General features: G+C 37.7%; 1 protein-coding gene across 1 annotated transcript in view; it reads right to left on the reverse strand.

Annotated features, from left to right (window-relative positions):
- gc (GC vitamin D binding protein) overlaps positions 1-15,650 on the reverse strand; it is a 44,701-nt gene that overhangs the window by 1,698 nt on the left and 27,353 nt on the right. The window contains exons 6-11 of the mRNA XM_058374325.1: positions 11,336-11,424; positions 9,719-9,845; positions 8,907-9,103; positions 4,615-4,744; positions 1,320-1,414; positions 64-169 (exon numbers count right to left, since the gene is read on the reverse strand). Of these exons, the coding sequence (XP_058230308.1) occupies positions 64-169; positions 1,320-1,414; positions 4,615-4,744; positions 8,907-9,103; positions 9,719-9,845; positions 11,336-11,424 (744 nt within the window). The remainder of the gene's footprint in view (positions 1-63; positions 170-1,319; positions 1,415-4,614; positions 4,745-8,906; positions 9,104-9,718; positions 9,846-11,335; positions 11,425-15,650) is intronic.

Below are 15,650 nucleotides of genomic sequence, written 5' to 3' on the forward strand. Positions count from 1 at the left end.
GCTACAGAGTATGTTTCTGTCTCATTATTCATTCGTATTAGAAAACTTAAGCCGAGAGCCTACCAGTTTTTGGCACAGCTGTGCAGGAGAATGCTGGGAGCAGCAACTGGTGGTCAGATCCATCCACGCTTGGCTCTTGAGCTCATTTTCCTGGAACTGATTCTGAATCCTGGAACCACAGAAAGATCACGTAAAATCACAGGGAACAAGAGCCATGCTAAATAGATGTTGTTAGCCTAAATTAGATTGCATTTATGTTGCATTCAAGCTGTCGGAATGGAATATCTAGAAGCATGGGGAAAACGCCTGTTAAGTTACTAGCACATCGTTGCTATTTTGTGTGATGCCTTGTTAAATATGCAAGCAGGGACTTTCTATCTAATTGTGAAAGTTAATTAATTTTGCACCTGCAATATGACAGTCCTAAGCCTAAAATCTACTTCGGCAAATCAGTATGATCCAAGGACGTGTATAAACATTGCAAACGCTCATTTCTGCTAGTTGAAGATAGAAAACAAATAAAAACAAAGTCTTAGCAATGAGACGTAGAGATTTAGATCGGTTCTTAAAGTTTTTTAAATCATGGTCACGGTTTCTTATGAGCTCTGTGGCACACACTTATACTCTGCATTTCCACAGAGCCAGGAAAAAGATTCACATATACCTTCTATACAGAAAACACACACAGACACTCTACAGACACTCACTTTATCTTTAGGTTCGATTTTGAAAGGTTTTTGAATGATTGTTTTGCCATTTTATGAGTTTCAGACAACATCACTACCTAAATATTTGACTGCACACTAATGTTTCAGTTCTAAGTAACTAGGATCTTAGTAAATCTGGGCCTATTTAAAATTCTGGCTTGTGTTGGGGAAACCCAGACGGCCAGAAAACGATTAAAATGATCGCAATTAACACTTTGGCATTGACGTAAATGGTTTCTCCCAGTTGGAAAGCACCATTTAGAATAATTCTCATATAATGCAAATACTGTGGTATTTTCAGTCCCATTAGCATTTTCATAGCTGCATTAAAGCAGCTGCAATCAGCTAACCCTGGTTAGTTAGATCATATGATAAAGTTTGTGCTTACTACTAAATACTTATTTATCTTTAGAAACTTTTGCACCCAGTGAAAATGGCTTATTTTCTAGCACAGGAGTTAATGGTGGGAAGAAACCATATGCTGAATGAAAGTGGCAGATGCCAGGCTTACTTTTCATTTGTTTAAATGCATTTAGAGGTTAAAAGCTATAATAGAGGAAGTATGTAGGTGGGAGCAGACTTGTCCATATGCACAGTAGTTTTAAGGCTCACTTTGTTTTGAATGCAGGCAACTCCAGTTTAAAATACTGCGAGCAGAAGTCATCAATCACGGACACAAGCGCCGCTGCCTTCTCCAATTTGCTCTCCTGCGAAACAAGAAAGTTGAAAGAACCGACAATTTTTTGGTCAGTGTGACTGCTTGGCTTCTGGAAACGACAGAAAGAGAAAATGCACTCTTCTAATCAGACGTCAATGCTGAACGCTGAATGTTAAAGAGGTTACAGCTACTACTGTACAGTTAGATATGGCACCTGGTCATGAATTCATAAGTGTAAGTGTAATTTTTTTCTTAAAAATAAATAAATAAATAAAAAATCGATTTAGAAATAAATTAAGAGAAAAAACAACACTCCTGATGAGGCAGGAGCTCCTCATAGGCATGCTAATCATGCATGTTTACCCTCGGGCACTAAGATTCAGATTTAATTAAATGTGTGTGCTAATGACTCCCAGTGCTGTGCTGTCACTCCATCTGGCATAAAAGTGCTCATGGACTTCAGGAGGAAGAACGAACGTCTAATCACAATCAATGTGGTGACATTTCAGATACAGAGGTGCAATTTCAGAGGCTACAGTGTTGCGTAACCCAGCCTTAAGCATGCTAAACAGACCTGCCTGTACATTAGCTGTTAATTTTCCGTGACCACTGATTAAGAGTTTATCGGTTAGGATGGTTAATGAAATTGGAGTCAGTGTAAAGGTCGTCAAAGAGAACAGCGCCAATCAGTACGTTTGTTCACTCGGTTGCATGGAGAGTATTAGCAATTAGTACTGAAATGACTGAACAGGAGGCGTTTAGAAATGGCCGCATAAATCATTGTTTAATAATGCAGTCCTGGTGAAATACAGGACCATTTATCATTCATTCATGTTCAGTAACTGCTTGTCAGGATTAAGGTGGATCTGTCCCAGTAATACTGGGTGTGAGGAAGAAATGTCCAGCAGTTCATCACATAGCACCTTGAACACACATTTCCAGCAAATTCCACACAGGCAAGAAGCTGAGTTTAGGGTCAATACTATTTGAAATATCTTATTATATCAAATTCGTACAGTCTCATTATTTCAAGTTCTCTAACCAATGATTCAGTGGATAATTGTTCCTAAGATGTGCAGCTTTAATTACAGACTTTCCTGGAGAAACATGTGACTCCTGTGGATGTGGCTGTTGCTGCAGTTGTTTTTGCGCTCGGGTCTCGTCATTAAACATCTGAAAGCATCGGCAGGAAGGGAAGGAATTTATGTGAAAACTATAATGACTTCAGTAATTAGGCTGATGCTCATAATTATACGTTGCTTAAAATCTCCTGGTTACACAACTGCACTTGACTATATACAGTTGTAGAAAGGAAATGATTTATAATCCCACTCTCTGGTGTCACCCAGATGAGGATGGATTCCCTTTTGAGTCTGGTTCCTCTCAAGGTTTCTTCCTCATATCATTTCAGAGAGGTTTTTTTTTTGTCTTGCAATACTTGCCTCTGGCTTGCTCATTAGGGATCAAAATTTTAAACTTTATCATTTATTCTGAATCATTATATATTCCTATAAAGCTGCTTTGTGGCAATGTCCACTGTCAATACAAATGAAGTTGAATTAAATTACACTGAATTGTCCTGCGCTCACCCCATGACTCATTCACAGTCTACACATATTGAACTTCCTTTCGAAACACTTTTAGTTTGACTTCATTGTATCGACTGGAAGAGTAATCATTTATATTCACACTATATTCTGGTGTCCCCCAGAACAGGACGGTTCCCTTTGAGTCTGGTTCTTCTCAAGTGCTTCTTCGTCTTAGGGAGTTGTTTCCTCGCCACTGGCTTGCTCATTAGATGTCTAAATCTACCTCCGTATTTCTGTAAAGCTGCTGTTATATAAATAACAATGCAAATACCATTTCATTCAAATATATTCAATCACATGAAAACAAACGCGAAGTCTGGGAGGAATGTGCAGAGTCTCCAGAGGAAAACTGTGTTCTTTTCCACCATCTCCTGTATGTCAACAGACATTTGACTATTTTCCTTTCTCAGGTTTGCCGAGTTTATTCTCCAAATGCAAGGACAGTGAGAGTTGAGATGAAAAATGTGGATATCATAATAGAAATCAGTGTATGGTTGTGAGGCAGTGACGTTATCTGTAGCTCTATCTAAATATCTGAATTCCAGATAATCCTACCACAATGCTTTCTTTCTTTCTTTCTTTGGTTGGTTCTATTTCACAAAATATAAAGCTAAATACTAGGCTAATTTAAACCACCATATTGATTCTGACCAAGCAGTTACTTAAAGATGAATGACTGAAGGCTGCAAATGCATCATGTTAATGATTTATCCCGCAGGCATCATATGTGACTGCTTGCTCATGCCCACATGAACGTACATCCTGCTGTTCATGTTCTTTTGATAAAATCCAGCAGAATCCTGATGGTGTGCTAGCCTCACACAGATGCCGATATTCATATCTGCAATCCTCCATCCCCCAAAGATCCCCTGCAATGACTCCCCCCCCTTTCATTTTCTTACTAATTTGTTTTTGGCCAGTTTCCACCCACCAGCCAGTACTTCTCGCCATATGACAGCTCCCGACCAGCAAGATGCCAAGCCAAGTGCATCAATTTGAACATGCTGCTGCTGCTGAATACCAGCAAATAAAAGCAGAATGCTTAAGTATAAGCTGCACTAAGTGCCTGAGGTCCATTTATCAAAAATAGCATGTAGTGTTCCATCAAGAGTTATCTCAATTGATTCCATAGTTTAATGCACTGAAAGCTTGTGCCATAGAATTCACTTTCTCCAGCTTCACCCTCATCCATTAGCCACAGTTCAGACATATATGTTGCATCCCATTTTGTCTTATCACCCTATACATCCTATTAGGGCCTGTAGCCAAATACATATAAATTATTTCAAATGAATAGATATTTTATTCTAAAATGGACACTAATGTAGATATGAATGAGGGTTAATATGATTGACATACAGTACACGACCAATTTCCCTCTCAGGGGCTCCTACACACAGCTAATCACAATCTCCTCTAAGAGGGGGTGAACACTTTTCTGCTGTGCCACTCAGGAGCCCAATTCCTGCACCATAATATGCTAACTATTGCCTTTCCTTGTTTTCATGTTTCCACAGACAGATATTTTCTGTTTTTGATTGCTGCCTGTGTTCTAGTCTTTGAATACGGAAGTGGCTGTGATAAATGTATACAATCAGTGCTGTGGATTGTTTAGACCTATCTTTAAACACACATCACCATGGTGATTGTCGGGGCCTACCTTTAAACATGCTGTGGTGTCATTACTGCGAGAGCAGCACGCTGACACTGTGCTTCTCATCTGATCCTGAATGGTTGTTAGCACTGGCAATGAAACTGACACATGTTTCACCCCAATCTGGAACAAATATCTGGAAACAGAGAGACATACAGGATACCTCCTGCTTTCACATATAAACAGTAAGCTTACCTGTTTATTACATATTTACTACAGCCGCTAATTTGTTTTTGTTCTTTGCATTGATTCCAGGCTTTACATGCATTAACACTCATTAGCATAAATCATATATACTATATTTTATTTTATATTTTGTGTGTGTGTGCATGTTGTATCTTGTTAATGAATAATCTGCTGTAACACAAGAATTTTCCTCATGGGATCAATAAAGTCTATCTATCTATCTATCTATCTATCTATCTATCTATCTATCTATCTATCTATCTATCTATCTATCTATCTATCTATCTATCTATCTATCTATCTATCTATCTATGAATCAATAAATTTAGCAACACTGCTGCTTCTTGCAGCTTAGATGTAATCAATAAGAAATGTAAAAGTTTATAGTCAGGTCAGTTATAGCCCTTTTTATTCATTCAGACCTGTTTGCTAGGTTAATATCATCATTATCATTTTGTGTCCTGTAATGGCATTCCATTTCAAAGCTTGTCAGTGGAAACATGAGTGCATAATCCTATTAAGCATTTTGTCCTGTTTTAAGTGATGAACTGAAGGAGTTAGGTGTTGTGTGAATGGCTATCAGGTGTCACTGTAGTTTTTCCCCCCCAAATAAGGTTTTTTTCTGCTTATAACATACCCTGACAACTCAATGATAAGAATCCATAAATATATTTTCCCAGGATAACAGAAAATTATTTTTATTTTTACTTTATAATGCAATAAGATGTCTACCTGTGCATTTATAAGGAGAACGTTTAGCAGTTTAATGTGATGGTAGAAAAATTGCAAAGTCGCAAAGTGCAATTTCCTCACGCTGTCAGTGTCATGCTGTCATCACTTAAAAATATTTTTTTATTGCTTTGTACTGTAGCAAAATGGACATATGTTATCAGTTCATTCTCTAACTATAGCGAACTATAGTATGGGCTGTCAAAAATGTGTCAGGGATTATCATCATCATCAGTGTCATCATCAAAAAAACAGAGCTGATTGTGTGCTTATCACACTCTGTACAGATGGCAGTAATGTTCTAAAAGGTTCATGAAAGAAGAGGAAATTTAGCCAACAAAACAGAAAGCACTGAATTATTCAGCGATCATTTCAGCACCAATGTAAGAGCTGAAAGTGATCAGTCGAGTGAAAAGACGGTGATGAGGATTGTATTTGAATGCCATAAATATGTATAGTGAATGAGTTTGTGAATGTGTGTGCATGTGTGTGTGTGTGTGTGTTCATAGTGTCCTGAGATGGACTAGAGTATTGCTGCTTCATACCCAGTGTTCCCTACATCACTTACTAAAGATGGATGAACATATAAAAGGAAGGAAGGAAGGAAGGAAGGAAGGAAGAAAGTCCATTGCTAGCATCAAAGAAATAAGGTTCTCTCAAAATGTTCTGACTCGTTCTCTAGTTTGTGAAAGCTAAGAAATTCTTAGAAATCCTCACAACAATAGGTTAGACAAAGACAGTTACAATAACGATCACACTTCAGTCAACCGCGGTACTTATGAACACTTCCAGGATAGAATATTCAAGCTTGTCTAGAAAACATACAGGAATCTAAACATGCCAAGACAAAATGAAGGGCTCAGGCTGTTCCTCCTTTTCTACTACAGAAGGTAAGCCATGTAGAGAGGACCATTTAATTACAGCCTGGGATAAATTAATCATGGCCTCTCTGGGAAGCTGACAGTCTCAGCATGGACTCTTCCTTTCTTGTCCACCCAAGCGCACAAGTTCTTTTATCAGCTGTATGCAGCACATCATAGCCTACTGTGCATTAGTAGCATTAGCATTAGTGTGTTTGCACCAAACATTATGTGCCAGGATAAGGTGCAAAACTTAGCAGAGTAGTTCAAATGGAGAGAACATTGAACTGGACTCAGTAAGGATATACTCTGCTGATAAAAGTTAATCCTAAATCCATTACACATTTTTACATTTAGAGTGTATTATAAAATCTGCTGAAGGGAGGTGAAGGGGGGAGGAGCCTCTGATTAAGAATGAACCGGAAAGATTATTGGTCAAGTGTGGTGAAAATATATGAAATACTATAAATACAAAAGAGAAACAAATTCAGCAAAATGAAATGCCATCCAGTGTTTGTCATTCATGCGTTAACTCAACACATTTCCGAAATCTATCATAAGAGAATAAATCCAGATGCTGCTAATACCATTATCAGAGATGGTAACACTTTACTTAGCAGTGTTTATATAGGCTACATGAAACTTGCAGAAGCTTTCAGATCACCCGAAATAAACCTAGATGAATATTTATAAATGCTTATCACTTTCGAAGTTTATGTTTATATTTTCAAGCCTCTCTGTAACAAATCAGATGGGGTTACAGGAGGCACTCTGTCCTGAGGCTTCAGGGACCGCAGTTCTTATATTTACAGATTTGCTAACATCTATGACATGACATATCTGTTTTGTTTGTTTGTGGTTAACATGGTGAATACCGTAAATATTTGGATTAGAAAGCAGTTGTAAAGTGAAATTATTACAGGTTAAAACATGTCGTACTGCATGTCTTGCTTAACATAAATGGATGATCGATGGCAGGTTGGCATAACACTTGATCGAATGACAGATTTTTGCTGACATACAGTATTGATCAGTTATTACGCTTCCTCTCACTGTAACTCCCATCGATTGTCCACTCTGCCATCTCCTAAATACTAGCTCAGTTCCTCATTCTCATTTATTTCTTCTTTCTAACATATATAAACGCACAGAAGTCTCAGGATTTCTCTTCTCAACAAAACTGCCTGGGAAAGTTAAGCATTGTTATCCATGACTGACTTAACTGATCATTCTGACTCTTACCTCACTTAACACTTATCCCGACTTTATTTATATTCTGCCTGTGTTTGCTGCGTTTTTGGAAAATTATAATAATCATCAAACACATGGATGCTAATAGTCCCAGGGAGTCATCTGTATTATACTTTAATTTAGGTGCTGTAATAAAGCTCATTCTGTAGCTCAGCATACAGCTGGTATTTCAATAAAACAACAAGGGTTTAAAATTTGTATGTACCTTCTACCAGATATCCTGTCACTTCAGAAAACTAAATCTTGCTTATAGGATTTAGTTTTCTTGCAATGGTTGTCATTGGACTACGAGCAAGACTTTCAACTACGACCCTCAAAATGTGTAAAACTGGAAAAAAAATACTGTATAATAAATGCCATTTGGACTTGAGTCGTTCATCCCAGCAAACTAGACCAACTCTCTCTAGTTTATCTTTCTTAGTCGCATTTGCTCTAGCCATATGAAATATCTTCTGCATTTGTGTTTGGACCTAAACTAGAAGTTCCTACTCTCTCTCTCTCTCTCTCTCTCTCTCTCTCTCTTTCTCTCTAATAAAACACAAGGTAGAAATCACATCATTACTGGGCTACTGAATTCTGATACTCGGAGAGTTCCTTAAGCTCAGAAGCATCACTCAAATTCAGAACTACAGCTATGCAATCTCTCAGTGGTTCTATAACCACCTTACAACCTCAGTCCAGACAGCAAAATCCATCACTATCTTCAAAAAATGACCAAAGACCCACCTCTTCCGTGAACTTGCCTACTCTGTGTGCTTTGCTTCTCTAGGATATGATCACAAATCTTGATCTAAAGTCTAATGATTAGTCCTCTGCTTGGGTAAAATCAACTTCATGTAAATGATTATACTTTATATATATATATTTATATTATCTTTGCATGGTTATTATTTTTGTTTGCACATGTTCTCAATGCTTTCTACCAAATTTAGTGGTAAACAAATTAATGACTGAAACCACCATGACCCTGACCAGGTAGCTACTAAGGATTTATGACAAAAAAAAAAAAAAGATAAATAAATAAATAAATGAATCACATGTTGCTGCACTGTGTTTGTTTGTCTCCTAAGCTAAACCAAGTAAAAAAATTGTTATTTCCAGTCTCAGTGCACACCTCTAGTCCAACCAGTTGGATATTCTGTATAAAATATTCATATTTTGTTCCATTCCTAATACGTCCACATGAAGAGAATATTTCATATGAATATGTGAGAAGATTCGAGTTTTTCCTCCTGCAGATGCATGTATAATAAATGTAATAAAAGTGAGCACCTGTCAGCATGATCTGGATGGGTTTCGTCACAGAGTTGTGATGATTGGACCTGAGAAACTTCTGAAGATGTGACAGGATATCTTTTCACATTTTCCATGCAGGTGATGGCATCTAGAGGGGCTTGGCTGCAGCAGTTTTTCAGTTCCTCAGACTTGTTGCCAGTATCCTTACAGAGGACCTTTTGAAAGCTGATAAACTACCAAAGACAGGACAGAATATTAGTCTGATCGCGCTGTTCCAGGTCATGTGACACATTTACAGTAAATAAATAATGAATACTTCTCAGTTGAGGAAATAGATCATAATTCTGTGTAAGGTTCAGGGTTCAGATAAAATAATTCACTTGTTTATACTGATTGAAAACGTTAAGTTCATTTCCATTCCACTGAGTGAAAGGAACATCAGTTGGGTTGGTAAAAAAAGGTTAAAGGTATTTGTGTGCAAGCCATATTATGGAAATGGCATTATGAAAATAACATAAGGTTAGATAAGAACTGAAGTTAAGGTTAAACTCTGCCAGTAGCAACAATATTTAAACTAGCCGTGAATGGATTGTTGGCTCAAGCGGTTGCGGTTGTTAATCAAAAGATCAGGGTTCAAGCCCCAGCATCCGTTGATGGGCCTGAAGCAAAGCTGTATGATGGGTGACCCTGGAGCTGACCCCCCAACTTCCAAAAGCTAGGATATTAGAAGAAAAGAATTCTGCTGTAACGTAATGTGTGGCTTCTTCAGTGCTGCTATAAAGACAAAAAGCAGAATAGCAGGATTAGTAACGCATCTGGGAGTGTGAATGTTCACCTTCTTGCCTTACCTCGTCAATGACACATTGAGGCTGTGGTTGTAAACAACATTTTGCAAGTCCTGACTGAAACTGCTTTGCAATAGGAAACGCTTCCACGAATGGCACTCTCAGGAGGCTTCCAAAATAGGCAGTCAGTCTAAAATGTTAGGACAAATAACATTTATTTCTCACAGATCCAACTCAATAGCTAATTCCTACCAATCAGTGAAGTCTATCCCTCCATCTGCGAGGAAGCGAGCTAAGACATGCTTCTCCCAAGACATGTGAAAAACCTGCCATTGCATCAGATCTGATGAATCAGGAACTGATGCTCTTGCAACGTCAAGAAACAGCTGAATGCTCTAACTGCCTACTGTAGGCATGAGCTCAGAGACGCCCCCAAACCTCCTAGCTCTTTAATTAAAAGGAAGGCCATCCTTGACACCCATAGAGTGGGCCAGATGTCCTTTTGTATACTTCCGGTCACAGATGGTATCGCTGGCATTCAGAATTGTCACCTCCCGACTAAAGGGTGAACAAGTGATGTTTATGACATTTAAGTTATTATACACTACCACGTTTGGATACACTTGATATAGTTTTATTGTCATAAAGACATTTTGATAAACGTTTATGGTTTATGAAAATATTTTATGAAATGTATTTTTTTAAAAAGTAGTTATTCTGTACAAAAGAAATGATATTCTTTCAAAAAGGACGTGTCTAAATAACACTGGATATAAGAATGCCACATAAACCTCCAGATAAATAAATTAAAAACATATTTCAGTATTGATCTGTTGAAGAAGTTTTCTCTAATGAAACATTTTGCTATTCGGAAGGAGTCTTAGGAGAGGGAATCTAAGAGGGAAAGATGTAACTTGAAGTTTTCGGACACAGGAAAGGACAGAGAGCTTTATGGTTTCTCTGTAGCATGACAAGATTTTTTTCACTTTAATTTAACTCACAAAAATAGAAGCAAGTAAAGGAATGCATGTTCATAGATGTAATAACGTAATAATGATAATAGAAACTAATTTGTTTTTTCATGATGCTCCACGACAATAAACATAACTAGAAAAGGATAAATAAAAAATTAAGGATGTTTGTTTGCTATAAATAAACCATTGTTTGTGTTGGCAAATTGCTTCGAACTACGAAGAATAAAACAAGTGATGTTATTGGAAAAGAATCAGTTTAGGCATGGCTAGAGTTAGCTTTTTGCCTGGGATGCATCAGGACACTGTCTCACTGATTATTTTCTTGTAACAGTCTTATTGTATCACTTACATGTTTACGTCTTCATTATTATTCTTAAACAGTAGAACATTTAGCAGTAACAGCAAAAGCAAAACAAATGTGTACATATTTGAATTGGGAATTAACGTGAATATTGCTAAAACAGAGCTAAGCAGCAAATTCAGTGACATTCTGTGATAAATTACTTTTTAGGTGAACATTAACATTATATTAACATTCTTATCGGCCAATTTGAAACATATTTTGTCTCCATATAAAGATATATTAAATAAATATTGCAGCAGTTTTTTTTAGATAAATTAACAGAAATATTGAAGCATTATTGAAGTATTATTAGAGCTTCAGAGGACCAAATGCTCCAGTGGCATTTTTGTTATTAAACTTTACCCAGTTTTGTGAGATCTTAGATTCACTTCATTGTTGCACATGTTGGACAGAAACTTCAGGAAAATGGCCAAGCTCCTCTCTTGAAACCTCTGCAAACAGAAAACATTTTTTTGTTATTCTCATTTATCATTACCAGCATCTCCAAGACTCATCATCGCCTACATCACTACTAGTATTTCAAGTGGTTAAAGCTCTGGGATGTTGATCGGAGGCTGATGGTTCAAGCCCCAGCACCACCGAGCTCAACTGTTGGGCAAATTGAGCAAGGCCTGTAACCCTCCCTGCTCCAGGGATGTGAAGAAAAGTAAGAAATTCCACTGTGCTGTATTGTATGTGTGGTGATAATAAAGGCTTTGTGCCCTTCACTATGTTATGAATCACCATCAAACTCCGTATCCCACAATACACCACCAACTACAAGAACCCATGGACTCAGAGGCCTGCAACCACACATTATGCTCAGTGTCACGTTCATGATCGCCACATTACTAATTGCACACCTCTAGACACTATCACTCTCGTCTCAGGAGCTACTGGGACAGTTCCCTGCCAGACCAGCAGAGGGGGTGCTGGTAGGCGATTCACCATAACCTGCTCTTTGTTTCTGTATTCCCCATGTGTTTTGTGCCATGCCCTTCCTATTGATCGGCTTTCCCACCATGTCACCAATTCCTCATTTACCCTAATATTTGTTCTATATATAAAATCCCTTTTGTATCTGACTTCGACAGACATGTTTGTTGTTCAGTCATACACCATTGTGTTTCCAGGTTCCCGTGTTATTGTTACGTTTTGTTACTCACGTTGTATTTGTTCAGTGTTCTGTGTAAGTCTTGTTTTTGTCATGTTCATCAAGCAGCGCTTTTAATTTATCCTGCTTGTGAGTCAGATAATCTGCATGCAGGTGATCATGGCTACCACTGAGATCCCAGTTCACTCCCCACTCCAGGCGGTGTCACCCCAACATTATACGTCTTTTATAAGCACACTCATCTACACGGCTCAGCTCTGTTTCACGACTGCCATACCAATCCTTAACTCAGATTGTGGTTCATGGTTTTCATTCTAGATTATTTACCATGTGATTTGATCTTTGATTGTTCATCATGACCTTATGCCTGTCCTCAACCTTGAACACACATGGAATTTTTGTTTGTTTTTGCCACATTTTAATGAAAAGCATTCACTGCAACTATCGCCATCTCTACCGCCTTCCGCATCGCTATCACCATGTTCTGTCTTAAGGGTTAATTATTTTAATTATTACAGATAATTATATCTGTAATAGATAATAGAATCACTGTGTATGTTACCATGTCTGTTGTTGCATATTGATTGCATGTCTTGCATTAACATACTGCATGGTACATTAGTTATTGTAAGGTCTAGATGCAGACAGATTATGGACTGTTATCATCTTCTGACAGATTAAGGACTTGTCTGCTCACAGTAAATATATTCATAAATCATGTAAAACCACCACCAAGACACTAATGTTCATATTTTAGTTAACAAGGGCTTCTCTATGTGGCAAATTGTAGGAAGGTTTATCCTGTAGACTCGTAGCTGCTCATATTTAAGTAGCCTTTATTTGTCACATATACATTAAATTGTTTCTTCGCATATCCTAAAGGGCTCCGCCTTTAGCATACTTTGACATATCTATTTGAATTAAACATAAAGAAATAGAATCAGAGGTTTTTGTTTACTTTATAACGTTGGCTGTGCTTTCTGCCTGCAAAGATCACTTTAGGTAAATAAAGAACAAATATATTAAGCATAAGCTTGATATACAGTATTAAGAGTTAGCCTATATACAGAATAAGTGTGAATTGCTAACTTATGAGCTAGTTGTGCTTTCCTAATGCAGTCAATGTCATGATTTGATCAGTTTGCTGGATGTGAACCAGCTGTCAAATTATCCACAATAGTCTGTGTAGTCGCTTTCATTTTAGACATGACAAACTAATACTAATTTGAAAAAATGGGACATTCAGCCAACAAAACATATCTAATCATATTAATCAGAGATTATTTCAGCCCTGATGAAAGAACAGTGATTGTTTCTACACTCCACAAGCTTCCGGTAGTTGTATTCGTCAGATTCAAAGCACATATGCTTGCCTACAGAAGCCCACAATGGACCAGCACTCTCTTACCTCAAAGCTATTATTACTCCTCACACTGCATCATGCTATCTCCAATCTACTAGCACTGCTTAACTGGTCCCACCATCTCTCACGGTAAGAGGTAGGTATACCTGATGACTCTTTTTCTGTTCTGGCACCTTGGTGGTGGAATGAACTTCCCCTAGATGTCCGTACAGCTGAGTCCCTGGCTGTCTTCAAATGACGGATGAAGACCTACCTCTTCCTGAAACACTTAAACTAGCTCTTATTTTTGTATTTATTATATATTTAATTAAATGCAAATTAATATTAAACTAGTAGTTGCTTTTTCAGATTAGGAAAGTTAATCTTATAATGCAATTTCTTTCTCATTTGTCACATTTACCCGGATTTGATAAAGGTAGAACTTGCTGAATTGTAGTTAACATACACACGATAGAGTAACATATTGTATTTCAGTACAGGAAAAGAACTACATAGTTCCCAGACCTTAATATAGTAGAAAGACCCAAATTTGACCATGTCCATGGGTACCAAACAAATATTATCCACTTTTACAAGTAGAACTTTAAGTGGAGGACATGAAGAATAAAGCATTATTCGGATATCTGTAAGATATTCTGGATAAAGGGATCTAAAATGTCTTAAAAGTGTAAATGAAAAATGAAATAAGGTGCAAACTGAATGTGACTGGGGTTGTAAAATGATTAGGACATCTTTGTTTGAGGATAGCAGATACTGATCAGAGATCACACTGATATTTTAAAAGTGGAATGGGAAATAAATAAATACCGTCTCTATTCTCTCTATTTAGAAGGCAGAACAAGTATCAAATGCAATCAACCTATTCATTTCATTATGCAGTAGGAAATGAAATCAATCAAGGGTAGCAATAATTCTTTTGCTGTTGCTGCTGGCTACTGCTCTGGCAAAGGGATTTCCTCATTTTACAACATTTGTATGAGACATAATACAAAAGTCACAATGTAGAGTTTCTAATATAAAGGTAAGCAAGGCCATATGGGGAATAAAGCTGATTTTAACACAGTACTAAAAGTTATGTTCTTGCCCGTGGGCAGTGAAATGATGTGCCTGCAAGGAGGATTTTGTTGGTGCTCTCTCACCTTCCAGATGTTGGACAATGTAGGTGGACTTTGATTACTGATTGTTACTCTAAGGATGCTGGCTGAACTCAATAAAAGTAGCAACTCTAAATTGACATTGAAGTGGGGCAAACTGCAGCAGACCCATCAAAAGCACCACTTTAACTCCTCACCCTCCAGCAGGAGATGGGCAGACAGAATGAGTCTCAATAGGGCAGGGGAGGTAAGAGTGAGTTCCCTGGGTATTGACCTACATGTTCTCTTTCTTGCAACAGATTCCATCGAGGATCACACTGAGAATGCTCCCATGTCTGCTGAGCCTCTTGACATGCTCCTGGGCCTGACTCATCGCTGCTCAGCGCCACCTCCTTGCCTAACTCACAAGCCCCAGCTTTTCTGCACCACCCCATCCAGTACAAGACCACTCTTTTGAACACTGCACTCTCCTTAAATTTAATAAAAGAGCACTATATTCCCTTATCCGTGAGTAATGGGGGATAGTAAGAGATAAATTAAACAAGTAAACACAAAATTAGGAGTAGAAAAGGATGACAAGACTGACAGGTCAATATGGAGAAAGATTACTAGATGTCTAAATCTGCAGGTGGGACTGACCTCCCACTGTAATAAATATACCAGCAGATACAAGTCAAGAGCTTCAGTTAATCCTCACTCATGTCAAACATTATGCTACATGAATGACTGATCCTATTTTCCTTTCTTGTTGATGTGGTACATCTATGACCTAGTGGTCAAAAGTGGAACAGCAACAAGTGCCACTGACTTTCAGTAAACGATGAGCAACAGACATTTAATTACAGGGTTGCCAGATTGGACTAGTTTAATCAGTGCCTTATCTAAGATCCTGTTGATTTTAGCAAAACTTTCTGAAGGACGTCTGTTTGATTTCCATAAAAAGTGCAAGTGCAGATAGTTTTTCTAGTAAGTGTATGATGAACAGAACAATTTCTATTGTAAGAGATATTGCAATGTTTGGAAGAAACGTATTATGGGATTTGATTATATATAATGGAGAATGATTATGAAGTGGATAATACATAAAAGTAGAAATATTCTTTTCAC

The sequence above is a fragment of the Hemibagrus wyckioides genome, linkage group LG22 (assembly GCF_019097595.1).
Source record: "Hemibagrus wyckioides isolate EC202008001 linkage group LG22, SWU_Hwy_1.0, whole genome shotgun sequence".
Classification (NCBI taxonomy): domain Eukaryota; kingdom Metazoa; phylum Chordata; class Actinopteri; order Siluriformes; family Bagridae; genus Hemibagrus; species Hemibagrus wyckioides.